This window comes from Geospiza fortis, unplaced genomic scaffold, assembly GCF_000277835.1.
Source record: "Geospiza fortis unplaced genomic scaffold, GeoFor_1.0 scaffold53, whole genome shotgun sequence".
NCBI lineage: Eukaryota > Metazoa > Chordata > Aves > Passeriformes > Thraupidae > Geospiza > Geospiza fortis.
Window position 1 is genome coordinate 10,075,901 of NW_005054305.1, and position 20,939 is coordinate 10,096,839.

General features: G+C 36.1%; 1 protein-coding gene across 1 annotated transcript; it reads left to right on the forward strand.

Moving 5' to 3' along the window:
- Positions 1–4,638: 4,638 nt before the first annotated feature.
- RP1 (RP1 axonemal microtubule associated) lies at positions 4,639–18,299 on the forward strand. The gene is made up of 6 exons (XM_031066616.1): positions 4,639–4,739; positions 7,748–8,398; positions 9,765–9,936; positions 12,745–17,343; positions 17,380–17,862; positions 18,115–18,299. The coding sequence occupies exons 2-6, from the start codon at positions 7,760–7,762 to the stop codon at positions 18,297–18,299; spliced, it is 6,078 nt and encodes a 2,025-aa protein (XP_030922476.1). The 5' UTR covers positions 4,639–4,739; positions 7,748–7,759.
- Positions 18,300–20,939: the final 2,640 nt, after the last annotated feature.

A 20,939-nucleotide genomic window follows, 5' to 3' on the forward strand; every position in this document is an offset into this window, starting at 1 on the left:
GCACCTACAGGAGTAGGCAGTGGATGTTTGAAGATGGAATTTTTTTTACTTTTAAGCTTTTTATTTTAGGAGGCAAAACTGTAAAATATATAAGCCATCAAGGAAGTAAGACCAGATCCTAGCAAAAGGTTTTATGATGTCTTCCAGAAGGAGCCAAAAGGTTGCCTCATAGTCACTTCTTTACTTTATGCTTCACAATGTCTCCACAAAATAGGAAAGTTGGCAAGGCCATTGCATGGAATTTCAGGTAAACAAACTGAGGCAAATGGCAAGGTAAGGTGATAACAACTTCATCAAGGACTTCATGTGCTGCCGGCTTAATTATTTTCTTTGGCCCTGCTCTTTGGGACTTGCAAAGAATAATAGTTATAAATCAACAGACTTTTAAGAAATACAAAGGAGGTAAAAAGAACATAAAAGAGAGATTGTGTGACAATCCTAGCTGTCTTAATAAGTGAAATTTTCAGTAAAACATTAAGATTTTATGACCAATACAGTAAGAAATCAATCTTTAATAAGTTGATAGCACTGATTAGATTTGCAGTTAGTTGTAACATGACTTACAAATCGTGGCATGTTAAGGATGGTACAGAGACAACTGCATTATTAGTTTTGTGAAAGGGCTGTAAGGGTCATGAAAGCAAACATTCAAAGAAGAAAAGAAATTTTTTAAATGTTGTAAAAGATGAAAACTAAGGATATGGAAAAATTTCTAGTCCCTTTTTGTCCTATTTAAATAATTTGAGAAGCTGTATAGGCCTTCACATATCAGTACAGTGACTTGTGTAAATGTAATGTAAACAAATAAAATGCAGGCTAGGATGATTCTTTTTTCAGATATTCCACACAGAAAGAAATGAGAAGATGGTTGACCCTTCCCTTCAGTTAGTATATACTACAGAGCAGAAGGTGAGCGTAGGTGATTCAGTACATCTGAGGCAAGAAAATAAGGAAAATTAATCTGAGAATTGGTATGCGTTTAAATCTGAGATAGGCTGTACATTCCAGAATTAAATTCTACCTCACTTAAACCTGATGGGTTAATTTGTACTTCTGGAAGGCCAGACGTTTCCTAGAGGAATTTGTCTACTGAAGACAAATGGGTATTCAGATTTGAGTTAAATGTAGTGGTGGTCAAAAACCAGAACAGCTCAAACAGGAGTTTTTCTGTTCAGCTAGCCATTCAGGCAGAGCTCTCTTAAAAGCAGAGCTCTGGTTTTATTTTGTTTTGTTTTCCTCCCCAGAGGCGTGCTCTTTTTCCTCATTCTGCCTCCTCAGCTGTTGGTTATCAAATCTCTGTTGGAGAATTTAATGAATAAAAGTCTGTGAGGATTAACTTGATAAGAAGTTCATGTATATCAAACAGTAAAATGCTGTTGTAATGTAATGGTTCAAAATCTTATCAGTAGTAACATATTAATAGTGCCACATTTTTTGGAAAGCTTTGCTGGAAAGGATGTAAACAGACTGGGCACACTGAAGGGAACTTAACCTAGGCCCCTGCTTCTAATGTGACAGTTTCCTTTTTAGCTTGATAGCAGTTCCTAGTTCCATACCTTACTGAGCAGTCAGGAAAAAAAAAACAGAACAAAACCAGAAATATAAGAGGTTGCAGGGACTTGGAAATATAAGGCATGTTATCAGCATTTTCTTGGGGCATGCGATCAACAGTAATAGTTTAACTGGTGTAGCAATTGCCCTTTCTAAAGAAGTGACTCACTCTTGAATGATAAAAATACTCAAGTGTTCACTGCTGCTCCACATGGCTCTGACTTAAACAAAGGGTCTCCTTCAAGGGCTGTAGGATTGCCAGGCAGGGAAGTCATTGCACGCAGGGCCCTGACCCTGCTCCCACTCAGGGTAATTCTGCAGAAAAGGCTGCTGATACTTCTCAACCTGGGATGCTGATTATCTGCTAATGAAAAAAGAATGTATCAGCAAGCATGCTGTACATGTAATTGCTAACACACTTTTTCTTTCTCAAGCATCAGTTTCCTAGGTATGATAATGGTCTTGAGAAACACAGAGGACTTGTAGAAGGAGGTTGAAAGCGCAGGTTGTATTTAGGTACTCATAACACTTAATCAGTTCAGTTACTGAAGCAAAGTCTGTAGAAAAGGAGGAGTAATTGGTCAAAACTCAGGAAGCGTAGTGATAAAAATATTTGTTATATCAATTCTTTTGATGCTGTATTTTTCTGGTCTCATACAAAGAATTTTGGTGTCAGTTAGAAACTTTTGACTTTGAAAACTTCCACTGGAGCTTTGGTTCAGCACAGGTTGGGCTGAACTCAGCAGGTCATGTGTTTGCTTAGGGTGCAGGACTTAGGCCTTTTGCCTCATGGAATGGTGTTGCAGGCTAACTGCAGGCCCTGGACCTTAAACCAGCTGTGTCTCTTCCACTGCCTTCCTAGAGGACAACCTTTGGGAAAAAAAAAAAAGAAAACTTCCACTGATGCCTAGAATCATGAGAGTACATCCTTTGAACTTATCTGGCACTACATTCACAAAGAGCCAAACATGAGCTTTGTTCTTTTTGCTTCTTTTCAGTGAGAAACAAGACCTCTCACTGAAATTTAGTGACTGTCTCACAGTGATATGATCACAATTTCAGTTATTGCCCAGTCAATAACCCTTTAAAAAATAGGACCAAGAGGAATATGCAGTGCAGGTTAAGTGCAATATTTAGTATTAGAACCTAGAACCAAAGATGTTTTGGGGATAAACAGGCTTGTAGTTTAAAAGTGAGAATGACAGCAACTCAGAAAAATTGCAAATGTGCTTGCCATTACAATTTTAATCAGTGATATGTTTTCTCATGTGGCCTAATTTTGCTTGCTTCAATTTTCTTGACTAATTTTGTATTCCCCAATTTTTATTTCTGAAAGGTTTGTATATCAAGAACAACTGTTCTCCAGATATTAAGGCTAAATTCTTATTGCAAAATTTTAATAATTCCCTGGATGTCAGCCAAGCTACCAAATGAGTGGATGAAAGGTGTTTCTGTGTCAATATTGATTGCTTTAGGACAGTGATAATTTTTTTTTGTGGCTTGTTAGCTTTAAGCCTGAATAAAGCATAATTCTATTGATGCTATTTTTACTATAAAGTTGTTGATTTCTTATATCTTTTCAGAATATATGAAATGTTTGTAGTACAAGAATGAGTGCAGTGGGCCTTTAAGCTATGTATATCTGGACAGAAGCTTGGCAAGCCTTTTGAAGTCTTAGAGAAATAAGAGGCATTTACACTGTCAAATGGTGACACTTGATTGTCATCTTCACCAGGTCCCAGCAGTATGATCTCTTGAGTCTCCAGTCCTAGTGATACATGAAAGTCACTGATGGATTAGCTGTTTATTGAAAGCGACTTTGCATGCACTGGAAAGTTAATGAGGATAGCAATGATGTTTTAAATCCTACACTGTAGGGATATCCAACCCAATAGAAATTCCTGTTATAAGCAGTTTAGTTTTAAGGCATCAGAATAGAATTTGCACTTGTCCATCTTCTGAACAAGTGTAAACAACAGAATACTGACTGGAATAAACGTACATTAGCTAGAAAAGATTAAGGACCAAAATTATTACACTAATATATTATTTGAAAAAGCAATATTTATAGCAAAATATCTGTGCAACGTTATAATTTAATCTTTGTTTGTACCTATGTATCTCATGAAAGTGGAACTGAAGTGGTATTTTGCAACTACTATAAATGTTGAATTCTCTACTACGGAGGCTGTTTAAAAACTCATTACAGCATGTAGTGGTAGTGTTTACTGAGCGATGTTTTTGTTACTGTTCTACACAGCTACTTTTGAGAGCTTGGTGTAATCCTGATTAAGCAAAGAAGCTCCAAATCAGATTATACGTCTGGTGGCAATTAGATGGAACAGTCACCACCTGGGAACGTAGTATTTCCACTGGAAAAAGAAAAAAAATTCCACACTCCGTGGCATAACTAAAATACAGTTAAACATAATCCTCCTATCTCTTCCTGAACTATATTCATACATATTAATAGTCATGGCCTTTTTTCCAACATGTAGAAATGAAAATGCCTCATGGACGACAAAACTCTTTCAGATTGTCATGTTTCAGTGACTAGTGTTAGAGAAACTGTAAAACTATTTTCACTGTGTTATCTGAATAGAGAAAAATATGGGAGAATCTTTAGCACAAAGAGAATCAGCTTGAGGAAGTGAATGAACAAAAGCAAGAATTAAGGGTAGATAATAATTAGAGATAGTTAATAAACAGTCTCAGAAGGTGAGTGGTAGAAGCTCCATTTTTACCATATTAAAAAATTTTATCACTAAAGAATTTAGTTTGGATGATAAACCTACTCTGACAAGAAGGTAGATTAGATAACTCGTGTTCCCCACCCACATTTTTATTTTATGTGGTTACATGACTCTCTTGAGCAATCTAGGTAAATACAAAATAATACAAACAAAATATTTAATAGGTAAATTTTGTTTTAACATCATATGAGAGGACCATATATCCATATTGCTGGATGAGATGTTAGACATTCTGCTCTGAGCAGTAGCTGCCTGTGGTGAACCTGGTCTGGTGATTCACATTAGCTGAGATTAAGCAAGTGGATTATGATGTTTTTCCTGGCTGAGCATACTTGGAATAAGACTAAGGATGTTGTTTCATGCAACATAGACGTGGTACAATTCATAAATCTCTGAAAACAAGCTATATTCTCTTTTATTTACATAGGACTGTGGGTGAGTATGATAAAATCATTATGCAATTCTTACCAGCTCTATGGCATTGAAGGTATTCTTATGTATTTAGAACAAAGCGTTCCACTTAGTGTCTTTATAGAATTTAACTTTGTGCATAAATGTTATGGTGGTTTGTTTATAGAACACAGGGAAAGGATTAAATTCTGATTTCTATTTGATTTTATTGGAGAACTTCTCAATATTTTTGTTGCCAAAGTATTTTAATAGATGTCCTATTTTATGTAATATCAGCTATTTCTCAGTTTTAGAATAATATCATTTAAGTATGAAATTGATAGTATGTTTATGATGAAATTAAGGTATTTTGTGGCGGCCTGTAGTATAAAAAAATAACTTCCACGATAAGTTGATCATTCTTTGTTGAAATGTTTTCTATTTGTAAAAGGTAATTATAAGGTATCTAAAAGATGCAGAAGAAATTTTTTCTATTAAAATTAATGCTAGAAATGTGGTATGCCAAATAAAGGTCTATCATCCATTTTCCTAAGATAAACTTATTTTTGTTAGTTAGTTTTGTATATTTAAATTATTTCATGTTTATACTGAAAATTGTCTATTTTCTTTATTGATACGTATATTCCCTCTTTGTCTTGGATTTCAATACTTCCACGATGCCAAGACTAAGTATAATAATTAGCTTTATGTAAAATCTGTTGCATTTCTCTTTCAAATGTTGATGCTTATGTAACTGACTGTTTTGCACAAGCACAAATATCTAGAACAGCTTCTGAGTCTCTAATTCTAAAGTGATTAATGCTAGTGGTCTCATGAGAAAATCCACCTATTTTATCTCTTGTAAGAGTGAATAATCGAATCACGTAGTTAGATGAAATTCCACTCCATTTTCACAAAATGTTAGGAAGTACAGTAGAGAGTAGCTGAGGAGCTGTGTCTGTTCTTTCCTCTCTCTGGCCGTTGTTGAAAACAGCGCTTTTCCCCCAGGGATCCTGGACTGGCTCTCAAACTCCGCTCTTGGCCAGCTGAAATGGAGTAACGTGGCATTCAGTTCACTCAAGAGCCTCTGACATTGCTGCTTTTACTCAAGTAGAACATTTGCTCTGCAAAGAGAGTAGGGAAGTCTGTGTTGCAGCTAGCAACAAAAATGCCCTTATGGATTTCCACTGAGAACATCCAGCTAAGCAGAATGAGGCATGCAGCATAAAATTTAAAACATAGAATGTCTGGTTCAAATTGTGTCCCTAGTCTAAACTCAGCAACCAACCTCTCGGTATAGAAGTATAGTGAAAGTTTACTCAGCTAATGAATAGATCTGCCAAAAAAATGAACAACTGTGGCTCTCAGTGGCTTCAGTTCAAGTGGAGCTCCTCCCTCCTACAGAGAGTAAGCCATTTCAGTAGCTGGGTTGTATAAGTTGCTGCAGCCAACCTTGAAAACTTCTTGCTTATTCCTTAATTAAATGCTTTTTTACTTCTTCATTTTTTAGACTTTTAAAATTTATTTATTTATTTTAAATGGAATTGTGATTATGCAAATCAGTCTTAGAGTATGTCATTCTAGTGCAGTCCTGTTGGGCTATTTTTTAGTTTTAGCACTTAGAGGAGTATATTTTACAGCATAAATTATGTCTTATAAGGAGACATTTCTTCCTGTGTTCTGATCAGTGTTGAAAATAATTAACTCCTAGTGAAGGGAAAACACCTGAAATGAAGCAGTGCATTATTGCACTTCAGCTGAAGCATTATTGGAAAAGCTGTAAGAACACAGTAAGATAAAATCTTATCAAATCTGACTTTATTTGAACCTTCATTGTCTTGAAACATAACATCATCTTATAAATTTCAGAACAGATATATACAGTATTAAAATAATCACAATTCTGTTTTCCATAGCTTCATTAAAAAATACATGGTAGCCAGAGATTGTTCCATTACTCAATATGTCAGCTATACTAAGATTACATCATCAAAGAATTTATTTTATTTTGATGACAAGTATTCCCTGAGGCTGTTATATAGCTTTTCAGTAAAAGTATACTAAAACTGTTTCCTTGAGTCTAATTAGTTGAAAGTTTTTACCCTGTGTTCCAGTGAAAACAAGCCAATCATTAAAATAGTTATTTTAGTCGCTGAAAGGGTTGTCATTACAGTAGCTATATTTAGATTGGATTAAAATGGAAAGATTGGTGCTCTATTTACAAGCATGAAGACTATCAATATAGTTGTCAGAAATAATTTGTTGTTTATAAGACCAGTATTTAAATGTTTTCATTTCAAGACTACTTCTCCTGAAGAATAGCTGAATTTTTTCTGTCTTTTTGAGGGACTTAAAGACTTTCTTTTACTAAAAATGCCTTGTAAGTAGTTTTTTTTTTTGTCTCAGTATAAATACGACTGTTGTAGTAGATATGTATTTTGAGATATAAAACTTGTAATAGAAAAGCAAAAAATATGCCAATTTATGATAAAACTTCACTCTAACATATGTTTTGGGTCTTATTATGATATAGATTACAGAGCTGTAAATCAGGAGACTTTCTCTGACTTCCATGGTTTTGCCTTGGTATGAAACTAGTATATAAGATCAGACTGAATTGCATTGTCTTTCAGTTTAACTATTTTGGACTAAAAAAGGCATATACCAAACCACAAATTTCTCTCTCCTAGTAAGGAATTCTCTTAAATATCTTAAATGTGAAATGCCATTAGCTTCATGCTCAAGAAAGGATGGACTGACAAACCACCTCCTTCTAAGAAAAGGTCTCTTGTACCAAAATGGTAAGAGATTTGAAATTACATTGGAGAGTTTTGGGAATACTTGCAAGTAGAGCTATGGTAACTTAATCCGACAGTATTGGAGTCTTTGTGGAATTTAGTGATAACAGCTTGAATCCATTTAAATCCAATGATTTTTGGCACAACTCGCTGTTGTTGGTTTCTCATAAATCCTCTTCCTGCACCTTTTAAAATGTAGATCATATTTTTACCAGTCACAGAGAAAGTTTTACATCCATGTCCTCTTTCTTCCAGATTGCTGTCAAAATGAGTGAAACACCTTCCAGCAGTTACTCAGTAAATCATCCAAACTCCTCCGAGAGTGAGCAGAGTTTATCCCCGCGCCATTTCAATGTTACTGAGCCTGTTGTGGCAAAACGGATTTGTTTCTATAAAAGTGGAGATCCCCAGTTTAATGGAATCAAAATGGTTGTTAATAGCAGGTCTTATAAGACGTTTGATGCCTTGCTGGATAGTTTGTCCAAACGAGTCCCGTTACCTTTTGGAGTAAGGAATATTAGTACACCAAGAGGGAGACACAGCATCACCAATTTGGAGGATCTGGAAGATGGAAAATCCTATATTTGTTCCCATCAGAGGAAAATGAAGCCCATCAACCTGGAACAGGCCAGCAAAAAGCCTCTGCCCTGGCAGATCAGCAGGCCTGTCAGCGCTCGTCGGCGAGCTGTGCAATTAGCAAGGCAGAATGAAGATGGGTTTGGCCATCGAGAAAGCAGAATAACAACTCCCAAAAAGATGCTTGTTTTCAAAAATGGGGATGTAAGACTTAGGCGCACCATAGTTTTGGGAAAGAAAAATACACAAACATTTGAAGCCTTTCTGGATTATATGAGTGAGTTAATGCAATATCCAGTTGCAAAGCTCTATACCACTGATGGCAGAAAGGTGAGAAAAAGGATGAATGCTGTCATTTTTTTTTGTGATTTCTTCTAGATTATTTTAAATAAAAAAAAAGTTGTATCCATGATTGAAACATGGTCATGATGTATGATCTGATGTGCTAAATTTAATCTGTTTACTTTCTATGCTTTTTCCTCCTTCAGAAGGGCTACTGGCTTGGAGGAAATATACTGAAATCTTGTGAACAGAGAGAAGTTAGTGAGGACACATTTCATTTTAAGCAAAAGAGAAAAAAACCAACTTTTTTTCCTCTTACTCAGACCTCTTTAAGGCATGCTCCCAATTCTGTACTTTTATCCATTTACACAACGCCTTCCTTTAGTCTTAATGATATTTATCTGGGATTTTTAATGTTTTAGAACATGATAAGTAGTATCTAATGTCCCCACGTATTTTTATCATTGCACAAATGCAGAGTGGTTTGCCATTAATGACTTGGAACTCTGACACCTGATTGCCTATCATAGTTTCAAACCATGGACCAGGTTCTGTACCTCTAAGCTCAGATGGTGCAGCACTAATAAATCAGATTTTAGTCTCATGTGCTGTCTGTATAATTTCATCTCAGTGTTTTTTCTGTCTGTGGTTTAACCATAGAATATGTGTTTACACTTAGCAGGTATCTAGAAAGAGAAATCTGTGCAGAACTCAAAGAGTTCAAAAGAAATCTCCTGTTTACCCTTCACTTGTTGAAATTGGGTATTAGTTTGGGAAACTGTCCTTATTACCTACAAGTTAGTGAAGTACAGTTTGTAAGCATTAATTTGCAATATGTTTTGGAAGAGTACATTCAAACCTGTCAGACAAGGCTCTGAGCATCTTGATCCAGTCAGATCTGCTTTGAGTAGAGGGTTAGACTACATGACCTCCAGAGGTCTTTTCCAAAGCATAGTGCTCTGTGGTGCTGTCTTATTCCTTTGTGGAAGTATGAGTCAACTGCTTGTGCTGTATTCTGAATTTTTCCTCCATGTCTTCATATGTATACCTACCCCCAAATGCATCTTCATATTTCATGACGATGAACAGCCACTGTACAACAATGAAAAAAATTACATGTGTAAACAGTTAAATTTTAAGAAAATTTTGATCTGTTTAAGAAAATTTTGATCAAGTTTCTTCTTGAAGTAATTATCCAATATATTTATATAACAAGATATATCCTCGCAGAAATAGGAATTGCCTTATAGGAATTGAAAAATTAATTCCATGCTGTGATACATATTTAATAGTCTGCTGCAAATGAATGTGGAGACTAAGGAGTAAAGCTATTAAAGCTTGAAAGAGATGAACGTCTTACAGTATTTTTTGGTGGTTACTAATGCAGAGAATTTAATGTTACTTTTTTTTCCAGGTTCCTAATCTTCAGGCCCTGATATTGTGCTCTGGAGCTGTAGTTGCAGCAGGGAGAGAGCCTTTTAAACCAAGCAATTATGAATCCCTTGGGTATTTGCGACCTGCTAAATTGCTTGGAATTGGAAATCGTGTGTACCCAAAAGCAAATGCCAAGTCAGAAAGTGAAAAGAGTAAGTTCTTTGAATTAATTTGTATTTTAATAATTTGTTTATCTCTCTCAGCATAAGACATAAACAGTGACAATCTTACTAGGATCAAGGATATTCAGAAAGGCCAGTTGAAACTGTTTATATCTTCTGTGACTCCTCTATGGCTTATGAAAGATCAAAGTGTTAATTTTCTTTTTAAAATGCAAGTTTCTGCTAAGTACTCAGCTACTATGCATATTTTGTTTCTGATAGACTTAGAACATGGATGAAAATTTATGAGTATATTTCAGTTTAATTCACTTGATTGCCATTGTTATTAATTTTTTGGTGTCAGAATTAATAACAACAGTGGTAAAAGTAAAACCTAAGGCTACTTCAGGGTTTCAATGAAGTGCTTGGGCAAAACTTTTGTTCCGTTTTCGGAACTTAACAAGTGGAGGTTTGGCTTGTCATGACTTACTCTTCTTCTCTTGTTGCATAAATAGGAAAACTAGTATAAGCATCCATCCACTCACAAATTCATCATGTCTTTGAAGCTGCTTTTGCCTAAACAGAGTGTTGTCCATTCCTATATCCTCATGGCTGTTATATATACTTTTTAACAAGTTTGGGAAAAGATACACAAATATGTACTTTCTCTTTGGTTACTCACGGAGCTGCTCCACTGATAAGATCAGGAAGAGTGTGAAGTGGCCAGTGGATGAGCAAGACAATAAGGAGCTCTTAGAGAGAAGTCAGACTAGATGAATAGCCTAAGGGAAATAAAATCCTGCAGTACCACATCTTTAAGTTCTGTGGGAATTCCTGATGTTAGAGCATCCTGTAGACCTGAGGTGCTGTCTGCAGGAACTTCCTTAATCCAGAGTTCTGTCTACTCCTGCTGCAGCTTCATGCTGTACTGGAGAACCCAGGGAACACTGTAATTGTTACTGTACTGGGACTTTCCACAGTAACCCTGACAGTGTCATGGAGCACATTAATATATGACATTTATTTCCATCTAGCTTGAGGGAGTTCCAATCACATTCCTTGCAGTTTATTAACTCCCCACCAGGCTATTAATTTTAGTTTTTTTCAACCTTCACATACTTTGACTTGCACAGCTTGAGACCTGTTTGCAGAGCATAACTAATGAGTCAAGAGAGAATAAATAAGAACATTTTGAGAATGAAAGTTCTCAGAAACAAAAATTCTACTTAGATTCTGCTTTGAGACAGAGCCTTACAATTGTAGAAAACCTGAGTTACTGAATATGATTATCTCCTGCTTCTAATTCTTAGTCAACAGCAATCACAGAAGGAGGGAGGAAAAAACAACCCTCTTTTTGTCTTTAACCTGAGAATTTTAAAAATATCGGGTGTAGGAGATACCACTGATGAAATGAAAGCATGGAAAATTAAATTTCAGCATCTTTGTTCCAATTCCATTTCCTGAGACAGGGAAGGTGAGATTTTTACTTTGTGAAGCATAAGTTCTGGTATGTGTTAGAAGAATTAGTACAAACCTTTGTTTCTTATTCAGTTCATGGTAAAGCATATGCTCGAGAAGTTTGCAAGGCCATTTTCCTGAAGTTATAGACATGTTTCTATGACGATAATATATTACTGTAAAAGTCTTTGTGTGAAACCACTTAAAAAAACAATCAAACTTAAATTCAAGAACTGTAGAGAAGTTAATATTATATGTGTTAAAATGCTTTTTGCAAGCGAAACCTATCTATTAAATGGTGGATCATATATATATATTTAGATATCAGTAGCAGTTGTTCATACCTTTGTGTGGGTGCACCTGCGTTCTTTCCCTTGCACATGCAGAAGACCTTGGAAGACAGCAAAACTTTATTCTTACTCATTTTCTTTTAGCTGTCAACTCTTCAGTGACAACTGTGTGGGAGAGATGAGATAAAATTTTTAAAAGACTCAAGTTATTGCAGAGTAATCAAAACATATTGTGGGAAAATATATTGTGTATGCTAACACATTTTGGGCCACATTCAAAAATCACTGGAGTCTAGAAGTATTCTCATAGGCTTTGCTGAGTTTTGCACTATCTATAGTACAGATACATAAATCTGTTCCAGAATGTCACAATTTAAGTTCAGATTTTACAAGGAGTTCAAGAACTTCGATGTTTACTTCTTTACAGAAGGTCAGGGGATTGGATACGAACCCTTTTGTCACTTGTCAGAGACATTACAAAGAGTAGTTACTAGTCTACTGTAGATTGTTAGATTAAGCCCAAGGGCATATATGTTGACCTTGACTGACATGTTTTAGTGATAACTGTAACAACTAGTAGGAAGTGATATAATGATCACTAAAGCATGAAGAGGAAGTAAAGCTGGTAGCTTGAAACCCAAACAAGTGAGCACCTATGAATCCTTTGAAAAGCTCAAGGCAACCTCAGCTCTCAACTACGTATAAAATGAGATCATCTAGTACTTTTTTTTAGGCTTTGGAGCTTCAAATAAGACTGTAGTTCTGGCATTAGAAAGAACTTATTGTAAAATAAAAACAAGTGGACACAGATTTTAATGCTTAATTCTTTATTAAGACTTTCTCATATTTCTTTCTCTGAAAACTTCATAGATGAATAACAAGACTACCACTGGATTTTTTCTTGTACTTTCTAATGCAAAACATATTAAAAAATGAAAGTATGTAAAAGAACACACTTCATTAACATCTTTAATACTAATTTTTCTCCTTTCTTCTTTCCCTTGGTTGCCTGTCTGCTGTCTCATCATCTGGATCCTTATCTGTGGTACTTGCCTGCTCTGCTTTCTGTCTGCTGAATGAATCTGTATTCTTTCAATGTAATTATGGGTAGTGAGAGCTGAAATGGACTCTAGTTCAAGATCTCAGATATTCTCAGTTTCTTCTGATAAAGGATCCAGCAATGATAACAACTCAAATGATAACAACTCAGATTCTTCCTATGTTCTTGACAGCCATAATGGGATAGGAGGAAATCGGTCAGTTATTGGTGAAGAATTATCTGTGGCACAGTATCAAGATGACATTGAGAAGTCTGTTCATGTTAACCAAGACGGCACTATTACGGTGGAAATGAAAGTTCGATTCAAAATTAAAGAGGAAGAAACCATTAAGTGGACAACCACCGTAAGTCGTGCTGGCCTTTCTGATGACAAAGAAGTCTCCATCTGCAATTCTTCTGCAATGCATGTGGAAGACTGCTCATCCAAAGTAAATACATCAGACTGTATAAATCCAAAAGATGCTCCGTTTTTGAAGAGCTGCAATAAAGGAGAGGAAGACTCATTACAGCAATCCAATGAGGAAGTGTCAGAAAAAGAATCAGAATCTGATTTGAAAACTGCTGATTGTAATGTCTCTGAGAAGAACAGTTCTGCAGATTTAGACGTAAACAATGTACCCGAGGAAAATATCAAGCCTCGCTTTTATCGGCCTCCCACCCCTGGGCCAAGGCGTGTTAGACAAAAGAAAGCAGTAGTTGAAAGTGTCACCTTGGTATCTGAGAAAGAGGTTCAAGAGAAGACAATAGGACAGTTTTCCTACAGTGAGGAAGTACAGAATGGAGAAAAAACATCTGAGTATTGCATGGTAGCTCATTCAAGCAGAAAAAAATCAAGTGTCAGTAATCCAAAGTTTAATGAGATGAGTGACAATGGTTTATTAAAGCTGTCTTCAGAAAATGTAAAGGAAGAAACGCTTTTTAAATTAAGCCACAAAAGTAGTGAGTTAATAGAAACCACACACAGGAAGACACTAGAAGTGCCTAATGAGGATGAATTGGTACAGAATATATTGGAGAAATCAGTTGTGGAACAAGGTACATACAGTAGTTTAGTATCAACCTCCAAAGCTGACATCAGCTGTTTCATGCCATTGTCAAAAACTTACCAGACAGCTAGGCCAGGTACAGCAGATCACATCCATAAGTCATGTGATATTAAACAAATAAAAAGATCAGTGAGTTCTTTCATTACATATTCAGAATTATGTCAGTCAAAAGAAGAAATAAAATGCCAAGCTACTGATTTAGTAGGTATTTCTCAAGATTCAGTGCATTCAGCCTGTGCTGGACATAGCCAAATGAAAATGATGGCATCTCCATGCAGTAAGAGTCCTTCTGAGAAAGTAAATCAAACTGGATTCTTTCCTACTGTTACTGAAAGTGAGAATCAAACCAGTGCCACGACTGAATCTATGAGGACAACACCCATTGAGAACAACGAGTCTGCATCATCCTTGACTAAAAAGAAAAAGAAGAAAAGAAAATCGTCTAGCTTTCTAGAGCAAGATACATATGAAAGTCAAAAGCATCAAGAAATTTCAGGGATAATTAGAAGTGAGGGACTGCATATCACACAGGATTCCTCAACAGAGGCTATGGATAAATATTCTGAAATGCCTCAGAAAAACGGATCTGAATACTTTGTAAAAAACAATGATGGGTCTGCCAATTCAGACAAAACCATATATCCTGAAGATGAGGTTGATCACCAGGATTCAGTGGAACAAAATGGATCACCGTCATCTAATACAAAAAAAGTAACCAATAACAAGAAGTTAGCCAAGGTAAAATTGAAGTCAGGCAAAAAAAGCAGCATCATTTCATCTGCAAAGAGTGAAGATGGTCTGAAGACAGGTGATTCAAACAATGAATCTGAACACAATCAGGATACACTTAGTACTGAGAAAGAAGGCCCACATCTTATGAACAGTCCTTTCAAACAGACACCTGAATCATCAGTGACTTCAACGCCATTGTCAGAAGTGCCAAAACATCTTACCTTTGAAAAAGAAAAGGAAAAGAATAATTTGGAACATTTGCAATCAAAGAAAGAGAAAAAGCAAAAGATGATGAAGAAAAATCTAGGTAAAGGTGTAAATAAGCAAAATAAGTTAGAGAGTGTCATTACACTAGAGGCTCTAAACCAGGAGGATTTTCAAGAGAAGGTTGCTGAGCATTCCCGTGAAAACTATGTCCAAACTTGGCTGAAAAATTCTTTCTCAAATTCTGTCTTACCCCCTATAAAGAAAAAAGAAGGGACTGTAGAGAATAGCAATGCCTGTTCTTTTCCTAAAGAAAATACTGATGCTTCTATAGAAAAAGAAGATAGGTTTATCACAAATAATGTGCATGTAACTGGAAAAACACATCTACTTGAAGACAATCTAACAAAAAAACCTTTAAAGCCTATTGGTAAACTGAGAATTTCAGAAGACTCAGCCAAAGATTCAGATGAAAGACAAACTGACTTTTTGATTCATTCTAATACGTCTACACTAGAAGAAGCCAACTATTTACTCAAGTCGGAATTTCATCAGGATAGTAAGCTGCATTTGTTTCATGAAGCTCATGACAATGATAAAAAGATGGCAGAAGTTGACATTCAAGTTACCCACCTATGTCAAAGAAAAAAATCTGAGGTTGCTGTTCAAGCTGATTGCACAATTGTAAGTGAGAAAATTGGAACTGAAGTTCAGAATAATTGCATGTCTAGCATGTTGCTGCATGAACTTCAATCAGCCTTGCTTGGTCTGCAGAAAGGACACAGTGGATGCATTGGAAAATCTTGCAGCTTTTCGGATCTTTCTCCTGCAGCTTTTGGTTCTTCCTCCAATGCCCTCTTAGCTTGGCTACTTTTACTGAATCTGAGAGAGAGTTTGATTGGGACAATCACAGATGATATGCAAAAAAATGCCTGTAGCTGTTCTGAAATATTTACGCAGTTAAAATGTCTGAAACAAACTGCAACTATAGAACAAGCTGATGAGCTGAAGGCTGTCTTCTCACATCTCCAACAATCAACAGAAAATAACTTAATACACTTCAGGAAGGAACTTGAAAAGCAGGGCTCCACACATGAAAATGTACCCACATCTGAAATTCCTAATGATGCACATCTGCATGAGCATGAAGAATCAGTTGAGCCTTGTACTGTGATGGACGGTGTCAATTCTGAAGACACTCTAAAATTAATTGGGGAATCAGAAAGCTGTTTTGATATAGAGAGGGATCTTTGTAAAGAATCAGAGACTTTAGACATGACTGCTCCTGAAACACTAGATGGTCAATTTGCCAATACGGATTCAAATACCTGCAGCCTTCCATCAGCTATAGAGACGCCAGAAAGAAATGAAGAAATACCTGGTAGCCTATATGAAAAAAATCAAGATACATCCTTCATGAATGAAGAGTCAGAATCTTCAGTAGAACCTAACTCCACAGTTCATAGTGTAACTTCTAATGATAACAATTGCATTTTAGATCAGGATACTTCTGAGTTAGAAGGAGAAAAAGGCATTGTACCTGTTAGTACTGATAAAAGTGAGGATGAGGATGTTGATCCAAAGTCATCAGATATTGACAAAACCCCTAAAAACCAACTTACACTAGATGCTGAAACCTCTCTAGAATATAATAATGAGGATTATTCTGTACAGGGTGACAAAGAAGATGCAGAAATATCTGAGGAAACCTCTGAGAGGTTATCTACAGTCTCTCCATTATCATTTCGTTATGAATCAAAGCAAGTTACAGAATGTGACATGACCGAAGGAGAACAGAAATTGCAAGTAGAAGAACTGGAGAATAAAATGTGTTCTGACAGCTCTCAATTAAAAAAATGCTTAAAAAGTCCTGCTACTTCAGACTGGTCAGATTACAGACCAGATACTGAAGAGAGTGATAATAACTTTAGAGCATCCAGTGACTTGACCAATGAAAGTGGGGAGGAAGCACTTGAAAAACATTATAATACTGGCTATGTCAAGAGAACTATTGAAAGACTCTATGGCAAGACAGAAGCTTCATTTAAGCCTGACTTTCACAAAGGATTTCCTTATATGTCGAAGGTATTTCAAGTGGATACTGAAGGATTCCACTCTGCAGTGGGAGAAAAAATAGTTTATTTTTCTCAAGAATCTATGTCTTCTGCACAGAAATTTTCGCATTCCTCTCTACCATCACAAGAATATTCAGTAAAAGTAAGCAAAGATGACAGTATATCAAGAAGAGAAAATACTCCTTTACCAACACCACAATCTGCTTTTAACAGAGAAGAGACAAGTTATGCTAATGACTGTTTAGGGGAATCTCCAAATCAACATTGTCAACCTAGCATTCAGGCTAGTGAAGAGGAAGGAATATTGATAGATAAAGGCAAATGGCTTCTGAAAGAAAATCATTTGATAAGAAGGTCACCACCTGAACGGATTGGAATGTATGGTAATTTGGATACAACATCAATTGAAAGTGATGAAGTCCCATACTCTCACTTTGGCAACCTGGATCAGTACCCTGCCCTTGATGAGATCCCTTCTTCAGAACTTGAAGACATGGTAAAACCCCCTGAAAATTTTTGCAGCTACTTCAATATGCCTCATAATAGTGATTCAGACCCCTTTCAGGATGAGTCAAATACAAAAGGCAAACCTAGTCGCAATGGCAAGGTTCTTCCTGCGCCAAACAAAGAAAAGACCAATCCATCAACCATGGTAGGTTCTACTTCCACACAGGCTGACACCAATTTTCCGGCCTTTTCATCTGTAGAATTTAGATTGCCTGATAACAAGGTGCATCCTTTGGAAAATCCTTCAAATGCTGTACCCATACAGTCTCAGCCGACTAGTGTTAGTAATGTTGATAGAAGTGCTCTTCGTGAAGAAGATTCCCTGGATAGACTCCATGCAATATGCGGCCAACATTGTCCAATTCTTATGGTAACAGTAACACCAATTAATGAGGAACAGAGAGGGTATGCCTACCAAAAGGCATCTGATATTGAGAACCAGCTGGGTCCATATTTGTTGGCCAAAAAGAGCAAACATTTAGAATGGTCAGGTCAAGACCTGACAGACAAAAATAATCTTGTGACTTTGAAGAATAACTCTATCAATAAGATTGTCAATAATATCTTTAATAGGTTTTATGCTGATAACACCTTAGATTTTATTAGTAACTTTGGGATACTTGCATCCTCAACTTTGAAAGACACAAATGTTTTAGGGGGGTTACATATTACAGAGGATATGAATGCAAACCCCATGGAAGCCAGAAATTGTCAAAATAGTATATCCAAACACATATCCAGTGATCTTGTCACAGGCACAAATACCGAGCTACCCAATGGAAAGACAAAAAAAAGTCAAACCTTAAGAATAAATTTAATTTACATTGTTGGAGAAAAATGTTCTCCCATGTTGGCAGATTCAGCAGAAACCTGTCACTCTGAAACATTTCTGAAGTGTGACACTTCCTTAAATAGCATTGAACATAAAGCCTCTGAAAATCTGAAAAACAAAAATGCCTTTCCTACAGAAGAAGACGAAGAAGAAATAGCTTGCTCTTCTACAATGAACAGTGGAAACAGTAAAGAAGAGAAAGACTTGTAATAAAGATCTTGGAATTTCCATTACATTAGATTAGTGAAAACATCTTCAGAAAAAAAAACCAAACCCATAATAAACTGCTGAATGGCACAACCAATAAAAGTCCCACTGTGAATAACTAGATAAAAATGAGTCAATTGTATATCAGTGCTGAAATACAAATATTAATTAATTTTTTATGGGAACCACTATATGAAGAAAAGTTGTACTTCCAAGGCAATGATTTCTTGGCTAGGAAACAGTTTTTCTGTGAAATATTATCTTTTTAGAGGTAGTGGCGTAACGATCATCTAATTTTAGAGAAATGTTGGCTTCCTTTTTCAACTGAGAACTGAAATTTGAAATACCTGCCCAAGATTTAAGATAAGATTTTTATATTCAAGGACATTTGAGAAGGAGTTTGAAAACTACCTTTCAATAGAAATGCTTTTTGCAGAAGAAAATCAACATATACATTTAATTAAAAATTTAAAGTAGAAAATACTATTTAAATGCTGTAATACACTAACAAGTAGGAAACAGAAGTCATATTAATTTTATATAGATATACATTATAAAATTGCTCTTTGAGATTTTAAAGGCCAGCTGCAGAACATGTATGTGAGTAAATAGATTTTTCCACGTAGGATCATCCAGACACCGAATAAAGAGGCCTATTTAACTCAGGAGACACTAGAAAAGGGGCATATTTAGGAACTGAGAACAGAGACTGTTTGCAATGGACTTCCTGACTGCTCTTGCCATATTTCCTTCTGAGACAGCACCACTTACTCTTAAAATTGTTCCACATACACTGAAAGTTTTAGTTGTGTGTTCTAACTTAACCTCTGTCTGTACTTTAGAGATTGTATTTGTGGTTTTATTTTGGGGTTTTTCCTTTGTTTGTTTGACTTTTTTTTTTTTTTAATATGCTGTATTTTGAAAATCCAAAGTATATGCAATATGTTCCAGGATCTTTCAATCCATTGTTAGAGTTATTTTGGATACCTGTTTACAGCATTTTTTAATACTGCATGTATGTAGTAAGCACCTATATATGGTTTACAATTTTCAGTAAATGATGTAACACACAAAATTGGAAAATATTTAATGTATATTGTGATTAGGAAGAGTGTTTCAGTTTTTTTGGTTAGATTTTAATTCCTAATACTACACAGTACCCTTCTTCATTATTAAGGAAGTCAGAGGTATACCTGAAAAAAGAAGGTGCTGCTTTTTAGGTAGAGAATGAGAATTTGGCCATTCTGTACTCTTGAAGAGTATGTCTAGAATAACTAGCATGTACATGCTGTGATAAGCCCTGCGTGATGATCCTTTGGTTATCCAGATTTGGGACCTAATGAAAGGCTGACACAAATTCCTCTTGGCCCAGAGGCTTTGATTGTGTCTGTGTGGGACAGAAGGCACGTGGAAGGGAAGTAGAAGTTGGATGCAAAGCAAAAGGGGGTTGTAGCACAGGTAGGAAACCTAGCAGCACTCAGTTTTTTTAGAAGTTCAGCGGCTGATTTGTTTCCCCCTAAATGAATGTTATATTTCTGTTTGAAGTGGTGTATACTATGTAATAAACAAATGTTATAACTCTAAAGCAAGATGTATTGTCTAATGTATTTCACACCAGATAGCTGTATGTTATTTCCTATGCTGCCCTTGTTTCTGACATTCTTCTGTCCATCTCCACTTCTTTTGGTGTCCTCCTTCACTTGTTTTAGAACTGCTGTAAGTGAAGAGTCTCAATGGTATTTTTTCATCCCTTTACATGTTGATACAGAAATAAAACCTTTGTTTGAAAAATGCAACCTGAAATTGCTAGAATCCATCTGAATGTCATACAGCTCTCTGTGCTGTAAATAATGTCTAAATTATAGGTGAGTTAACAGCTATATATGTCTCCATCACTCACAGTCTTTCTGCTGGATTCATGGCACTTTGTGCTGCATTCACAGCACCTCAGCGTTTCCAGATCAAGGTTCAGGAGCCTTTAATCAGATCCTTGTTACTGAGGGTTACTGAGCAAACTAAGCACTCGAAACACGAGATGTGAGGTACTCCCTCAGGATACAATTAGCAGAGACCACAGTCAGTGGTGAAATGAATATTAACTGAAAGACTTAGTTTTTATTTCTGTTAACTGAAAGAGAAGGAATAAAATGGTCACCTCAGAGCAGGACAAAAGGTTGGCAGCAGATGTACCATACTGTCACAGGGTTTATATATTCATTAGTGGTACAGAGGAGGTCAGAGAATTGTGAAATCATTTAGGTTAGAAAAGATCTCTGAGTCCAACCATTACCCCAGAATTGCAAAGTCCACCATTAAGCCATGTCCCCAGGTGCCATATATACAGATCTTCTAAATACTTTCAGGGTTGGTGACTCAACAGCTTCCCTGGACAGCCTCCAGTGCTTGACAACTCTTTCAGTGAAGTGATTTTTCCTATCCAACCTGAAATCCAATCTAAATCCTCCCTGGTGCAACTTGAAGCAAAAATAGAGAATATCAGGTGTCTGAGATGCACAGATAAAACAAAATTGTTTTCATAGTTAAGATTGGAGAAGGCTAAAGAGAGAACCTCACAAGGCTAGAGGAACATACTTGTTGACAGAGGCAAGAACACCATGAAGAGTAATATGAGCTACTTTAATA

Excerpts from the sequence above, each read along its gene's own strand:
- RP1 (XM_031066616.1), top strand. The coding sequence starts at position 7,760 with ATGAGTGAAACACCTTCCAGCAGTTACTCAGTAAATCATCCAAACTCC. Across the intron at positions 8,399-9,764 it reads ATACCACTGATGGCAGAAAG|GTTCCTAATCTTCAGGCCCT; the intron begins GTGAGAAAAAGG and ends TTTTTTTTCCAG. Across the intron at positions 9,937-12,744 it reads CAAGTCAGAAAGTGAAAAGA|TGAGAGCTGAAATGGACTCT; the intron begins GTAAGTTCTTTG and ends AATTATGGGTAG.